The 7,668-nt window shown below is 48.6% G+C and overlaps 1 protein-coding gene across 1 annotated transcript; it reads left to right on the top strand.

Moving 5' to 3' along the window:
• The first annotated feature begins 411 nt into the window (after window positions 1–411).
• LOC149862701 (olfactory receptor 14A16-like) lies at window positions 412–1,359 on the top strand. Its single transcript, XM_090055905.1, has one exon. The coding sequence runs from the start codon at window positions 412–414 to the stop codon at window positions 1,357–1,359; it is 948 nt and encodes a 315-aa protein (XP_089912031.1).
• The last annotated feature ends 6,309 nt before the right edge of the window (window positions 1,360–7,668 follow it).

The following is a 7,668-nucleotide window of genomic DNA, read 5'->3' as shown; positions in this document are numbered from 1 at the left end:
GGGACCAGAAGGGGTTGGGAGAGACCTTGTTTCCCCCAGCGCCCCCTGGCATAGCAAGAAATAATGGCCACAAGTTGTTGGAGAGTAGATTTAGATTAGACAGCCATAAGAACTACTTCATAGTGAGGGCGGCTAGGGTCTGGAACCAACTTCCAAGGGAAGTGGTGCTGGCTCCTACCCTGGGGGTCTTTAGGAGGAGGCTTGATGCCTACCTAGCTGGGATCATTTGAGCCCAGTTTTTTTTCTCCTGCCCTGGCAGGGGGTCAGACTTGAAGATCTATAAGGTCCCTTCCGACCCTACTTCTATGACTATGCCTATGATTAATACCAGCTTTCTTTCTGTCCTATTAATATATTTTTTCTCACTCAGAATCTGACCCTTTTCTCTCCACACAGTTTGTAAAGCAAGAAATGTCAAATGAAACAACTGTGACTGAGTTCCTGCTTCTGGGATTCTCTGACACTGCAGAACAGCAGATCATATACTCCGTGGTATTTTTCATAGTTTACCTGGCAGCCCTGATTTGGAATCTGCTCATTATCCTAGTTGTAGCCTTCAGCCACCACCTCCACAGTCCTATGTATTTCTTCCTGGGCAACTTATCCTTCCTAGACATCTGCTACATCTCTGTCACTGTGCCCAAATGCATTGCCAATTCCCTAACCAGTACCAGGGTGATCTCTTTCTCTGGGTGTGTTGCTCAAGTTTTTCTGCTTGTCCTTTGTGGAGCTGCAGAGATGGCATTCCTCACGGTCATGGCATATGACCGGTATGTAGCAATCTGCCTTCCTCTACATTACAGGGAAATCATGAATTGGGGTGCGTGTGTCCAAATGGCAGCTGGTTCCTGGATCTGTAGTGTGGTCTATTCAATGATACATACTGTTACCACATTTAGGTTAGACTTTTGCCAGTCCAATATTGTAGATAATTTTTTTTGTGATATTCCTCAGCTGCTGAAGCTGTCTTGCTCTGACACACTCCCTAATGAAATTTTGCTTTTGTTAAGTGGTATATTTTCTGGTTCTGTCTGCTTTACTTTAGTACTTATGTCCTATATTGACATCTTTGTCATGGTCATGAGAATCCCTTCCACACAAGGCAAATACAAAGCTTTCTCTACCTGCCTGCCCCATCTGATCATCTTTGGCTTATTTGTTTCTACATCCTTGTTTGCATACATGAGGCCAAAGAGTATCTCATCCCCATATCAAGATGTGCTGGCTGCTGTGTTCTATGCCGTTGTGCCACCAACAGTGAATCCACTGATTTATAGCCTGAGGAACAGAGAGATAAAAGTGGCATTCACAGTATTGATGAAGAGGATGCTTTTCAATAAGAGAAATGCTCTTTTTTAATGTTTATTTGCCCTTCCTTGATTGACAAACTGAACTTTATTAAAAGAAAATTAATGGAATGTGTGATAAAAGATCACCAGCCCATCTGCTGACATACTGTTAGTGACTTGCAGAAATTGCATTATATCTGTATATATGAAATGAGTCAGGAAGCTTTAATTCTGAATTTAATGTATGCATATTATAAACAATAATCAAATAAATGTCATACTTGTCTGTCTTTGTTCAAATTTCCCAGTGGTATTGGAACGATGTTCCTCTTAACTCTACTTATAATGCCAAGCAAAAGTAGACTGAAGTCTTTTCATTACATTGACTGAAAAGGTCTTGATCCTAGTTAATCTTTAAAAAATCCAGTTTATTTAGCTTAACTGCAAACTATGTCAATATAAAAATACTTCAGTAGCCTTTAGGAGTAGCCTTTAGGAGTATCTCTAATACACCTTCTAGAGTACATGAAAATTTCCCATGATGCGGAGGTAGCTTATAGGGGTCACTGATAGTGCAGTGTCTAACCAAAACTATTTTGGTTGTTAGGTATTTAGTCTTTGCAGGGAAACAAGTTTTCCATGAATCAGCCACTTTTCTTAAGATTAAAAAAACACCTTGTCACACTATGGAGTTTTTGTGATTTTGTTTCCCCTGAAATGTAAATATTTAAGTTGATATGGTAGACACAGCATGTTCAGTAAGTTATGCACTGCCTAAGCAGTGATAGAGGTAAGTTTTTGCATGCATTTTGAATGTGTGACTGCGTGTAAAGGGAGCCAGCCAGGAACAAGACATCTCATTCCCCTCCACTTTGACAGGGTTTGCACCTATATATCACTGACATTAGTACAGCATTCTAACCACTACATCACAGGTTAAGCAGATGGGCAAGCTGTGCAGAGAATGTAACTCTACCTCAACTTATTTTATACCACCTCTGGATAACTGCACCTTCAGAGATGGATATCCACTTGAAAAACCTGTAGAGATTATACTGAACATGCTAATAGAGCTTCTGTAAAATTATGGACAAGTTCCAAGGAGCTCCCAAGAACATTAGTTCTTTCCCAGTGTAAACTGTTTAATTCTTTCTTCACTTTTAGATCATCATACTCTATGATTGGTCTTATCTTGAGTGCTTTTCTTGCTTCATCTGCTGTGAATATTTTTTACTACTTAATTTAGAAAAGCATTTCAGAATGACCTTATCTGTGGACATTTTAGACTAAATCATATTTTCTATCTATCTATCTGTCTGTCTGTCTGTCTGTTCTTATGCAAATAAAATTTTAGGGAGCACGTGCATGGATGCTCCTATTCCTCCCTATGCAACTGTATGTAGCTATGGTGAATCCTACTGAGTGTTTTCATAGTGCAAAAATAAGGTGAGTACAGGTTTGCAAGTGCAAATATAATACAAACTCTGCAAAAGTAGCAACAATTGCTATAGATATCTAAGCATACACATAACTATATATAGAGAGAACTATATATATAGTCGAATCACTGGGACAACAGGAAGACGCTACCTCAAGCACTTTATAGTCTGACTCTTGAAGCCGGCCCAATGGAGGGCCAGGAGGAGAAGAGTTAGCTAGTGGGAAAGTGGTGCAAAGGACATCGACCTGATGGAAAGGGCAGCTTCTCCCCAAAAAGCAGAAACTGTCCCTCTACTGTTCATGTAATACAGGGGTTGTCAACAATGTGTACGCATACCTCCAGGGGTACTTAGGCCACAGTGGGTATGTGTGGGCAGGCAGGCAGGCAGGTGCAGATGGAGTATGCCCGCAGGCATGGCAGTGGCGTCTCCCCTGGCACATTCTCACAGTTCTCCTCTTACTCAGGGGAGGGTGAGGAGCACGTTGGGCACCACTGGTGCCACACGGCACATGGCAGCGCCTCCCCACCACCTCAGCTCACTCTCCTCCACCCCCTTCCTTCCTGGAGAGCAGGAAGGATCTGAATTGCAGGAGCAGGGGTCAGGGAAGTGTGCTTCTGTGCCTGGCTGGCCGGCCAGATGTGGAGGCAGCCACTGCCATCACCACCCACCACCCTGTGCTGAGGGACATCACATGATTGGCCAGGTGCAAGGCCCCTCAGCATCCCATGGAGGAAAGTGGCGTAGACACGGCCCAGGGCAGTGCATGGCAGTAACAGGGGTGCTGGTGGCAGCTGCCATGTGTGAGCAGCCCACTTCCCAGCGCCACCGCTGCACACACCCCTGCGAGGGCATGGGCAGTGCATGTCCCTGGATCTGCATGGGCTGCCATTCCTGGCTTGGGCCAGGGCTGTGCTGAGCTCTTCCTGGTGGGGGGTTGGGCCACGCTGTGCTTGGGCTGGGTGGCAGATGCGCTGGGAGCGGGGTTGGGGGGCCTACAGTGAATTCTGGAATGACTGCAGCCCCTTCTGTAGCCCTGCTCCTACTGCTGCCTGTCTCCAGTGGAGCCCAGCCCAATCCCCTGCTGGGAAGAGTACAGTGCTGCCCTGGCCCCAGCCTGCCCCATGCCCAGATCCAGGAGCACGCACCCCAATATGCCCTCCTAGGGTGCTCACAAAGGCGGAAGCTATCCCCCTCCTGCACCCTCCAGACAAGCTGCTTACAGTTCTGTCCTGCACCCACCCCACCCTAGCTGTGGAGTGTCTGCCCCAGCCCCACTCCCTCCCTCACTGCAGTGTCCTCAATCTGCCCCTCTCCCCCTTTGGTTGGTTTTAGGGTGGCCAGGAGCTGGAACCAACTTCCAAGGGAAATGGTGCATGCTCCTACCCTGGTGGTCTTTAAAAGGAGGCTAGACATTTCCCTAGCCAGGGTCATTTGATCTCCACATTCTTTCCTGCCCACGGCAGGGGGTCGGACTCAATGATCTGATTAGGTCCCTTCCGACCCTACCAACTATGGAACTATGAAAACAAGAAAAATTATAAGGAGGTACAGGACTTGAAACTTTGAGTCAGAAGAGGTACACTTATTTAAAAAGGTTAAAAACTATGAATGTAATGAATATTAAATACCAGTTTAAAATAAACCCATTGAGGGACAAAGGTTGGACACCAGTCCATGTCACCAAGCAACACTTCCTCAGGTTCACTCTTCTCCTTCTGACCCTTCATATTTCACTCTCCTGGTTGCCCAGTGGACCAGCTTCAAAAGGAGGGCTTGAACACATGGTCACTGTATATCCCATGGCCTCATAAATAAAGCACCTTGCTTGCATGCTGGAATTGCACGTACATAGCCCTTATGAGTTATGTGGCATAGGTTTTCTCCTTCCTGGATGAGTTCAGTAATCACTAGATTATCTCCTCCTCCTGTCAGGAATCCATGTGCCTGGGTAATCCTATTTTGCCACATGTGAATATATGTTTTAAACACCATGTAAATACCTTTCCTCAGAGAACTGATATTTCCTTTTCATGCCCTAAAACTTTCAACCAGTGAGAGCAATAGAAAACACCTTTGTTCTGACTGGCAAAGGTTAGAGGGGTGTGGTGGTCAGCTTTGTGACTGCTCCATAATGACAGACAGCAGTGAAAGCATAAAGGACCATGCCTGTTTCATACAGCTTGAGCTTTCAGGCTTTGTACACTTGGAGGAGCTCTGGGGCCTGGGTTCTCAGTTCTGGGAAATTCAATATAGCAAAGATTCCCAAAAGCCAAAGTAAATAGACCTTAAAGCCCAATGTTTCATGGCCTTATAGGACACATCCAAATGAGTGTGCATGTGCCTCTTTCCCTGTCTCAAACCCCAAGTCCTCCCATAGGGTTCATCCACACATGCAAGCACATGCACTTGCAGCAGCTCAAATAGAAGCGATGCAAATTAGAGCTGGGACTTTTTGCCTCAGCACACATGCTCGGACATGCACTTTGTTGTGGAGCAAATTCTGCCACTTGAGGCAAAATAACCCTGCCTGGCTTCTCCCAGATCTCCAGCCAGGGGGAGCTAGAGTCTGGGGCTAGCACCTGTGCTGTCCCCAGCAGTATAAAAAGCTGCCCTGTCCTGGCCTCATCAGTACAGACAGATGCCCTGTCAAGTAGCTTAGGGCTACTCACTCTCAGGAGTTTCTGGGGCCTAGGCAATTGGTGCCTGGTGACAATACTCCTTGTGTCAGCTGGACTGATGAAGCATCCCTGAGAGTTCCCTGCACCCTTTATCCAATGCAGCAGTCTGGCAGTGTGGGCTGATGCCTGGCTGTGACCTGCTGCACATCTGCCAGACCTGGATGAGGCATCTGCCCCTCTGGGCCAGCTGCCAGTGGGCTGTGGTTGCAGAGTTTGCCTTTGTTGTGGCACTACTGCCATCTGTGCCCAGCCATCTGGGCAGCTATCACCCAGATGTTCCAGATGTTGTGGCCTGCTTTGAACTGTCAAAGCATGTCCTCCTGGCCCCAATTGGCCAGGAGGTCAGGCACAGCCACTGGGTCCAAAGCGCCTGCTCTGAGCAGGTAGGGTCCTGCCACTGGCCTCCCTAGCAGGAATTCTGGTGTTCCCTATTTGAAAACTGAAAAGTCCCTAATAACAAATTTCCAAAGTCACTCTGTAAAATACCCCCAAATGTATGTTCCTCCACAATTAAAACAAAAGACCGTAGTTTCATAGTGGCTAGGGTCAGGAGGGACCTGAACAGATCATCTAGCCTGACCCCCTGCCACAGGCAGGAATGAATGTTGGGTTCACAAGACCCCAGACAGGTGATCATCCAACCTCCTCTTGAATTTGTCCAAGGTAGGGGCGAGGACCACTTCCCTGGGAAGCTGGTTCCAGATTTTGGCCACCCTAACTGTAGAAAATTGCCTTCTGATCTGTAACCTAAACCTATTCTCCATCAGCTTATTACCGTTGTTCCTCATCACCCCAGCTGGTGCTGGGGAGAAAGGGGCTCTACCTATTTGCTGTTGATCTCCTCTGATGAGGTTTTAGGCAGCCACCAGGTCCCTTGTCGCTGGGCACTGAAGCGCCCTGCGCCTAAAGTGGAAGCGACTCGTGAGAGACCCCTAGTGGTGAGAAGGGGGAGGCTCAGTTGCCAGTCACCAGGGCAGCACAGGTGTGGGTTGCTGAGACAACCAGTTTGGTCAGCTGACTGGAAGGGGGCAGGGCCTGGCCTATATAAAGAAGCCAGGCTGAGGCTGGAGGTCAGTTCCCCTCTGGCAGTTGAGGAAGAGGGAGCTCTGCTGGGGTGGGCAGCGCAGCGCAGCCTGATGGCCTGAGCAACTTCTGTGTTGATGATACTGGGTGGAGGAAACCCTGGTAGGGATGTGGATGATGGTTAGCCAGTTGGCTTGGCGTTTACATTGTAACACAGGTGTGTGAGTTTTCTGTTTTGTAGTTGTGTAAGACTGGAGGACCGGGTGAGGCTGTAGGGGTTGGAGGAGGCCTCATAGGGGCTCCACAGTAGTGTGGAGACCCAGCGCTCGTGAAGGAGCCATGTTTTGGGGTGTATTGACCCTGCCCCCACTGCAGGCAGTATCGTGAGTGAAAAGCCCCAGTGCGGGCACAGGTGAGAAGCCCCAGTGAGGCGTCAGACCTGAGAAGGGGGTCTGGAGGCCAGGCACGGCTACAGCTACCTGAGCCTCAATTGTGGAATCGCGAGGCAAGGCCCCAGTGCGGGTGTGAGCACGGAGACAGGCCCCAGTGCGGGCGGTGGCTGCGAGGGAAGTCAGGGAGTGCCTGTGAGGGTGCAGGCAGACAGAAAGATGAGCCAGAGTACCCGTGAGGGCCCTGGTGATTGTAGGGCCCACACATAGCCCAGAGGTTAGAGTGCACTGTGTCACCGAAAGCAGGGCATGGACAGAGACATCTTAGGGCACTGTGCCAAAGAGGGGAAAAAGGCAGTCTCCCATTAACAATATTACCATCAAAGACGTGGTGGGTGAGATAAAGAGGATGCATTGAAACTGATTTGGCGTGGTAGGTAGGGGGCGCTAGGGGAGTTCACGGCACTGCTAGGTCCCGTCGTGCCACATCCCCCCTCAGCCTCCTCTTGCTGAGGCTGAAAGGTTCAGGTCCCTCAGTCTGTCTTCATAGGGCCTGTCCCGCTGCCCTTTCACCAAGTGGGTGGCCCCCCTCTAGATTCTCCAGGCTGGCCACATCCCTTTTGAAATGTGGCGCCCAATCCTGAATGCAGTATTCCAACTACAGCCTGACCAAAAGTCACATAGAGACGGAGTATCACCTCTCTGGACCAGCTTGAGATGCACCTTTGGATGCACGACAAGGTCTGGCTGGCCTTGGTGCCTGCGGTCTGGCATTGGCGGCTCATGTTCATCTTGGAGTCAATAATGGCTCCAAGATCCTGTTCCGCCACTGTATTTTCAAGAGAGG

Source organism: Crocodylus siamensis, chromosome 6 (assembly GCF_052110815.1).
Source record: "Crocodylus siamensis isolate JL-2025a chromosome 6, ASM5211081v1, whole genome shotgun sequence".
NCBI lineage: Eukaryota > Metazoa > Chordata > Crocodylia > Crocodylidae > Crocodylus > Crocodylus siamensis.
The sequence above is the reverse complement of the archived record's forward strand: the minus strand, read 5'-3'. Positions and strand labels throughout refer to the sequence as shown.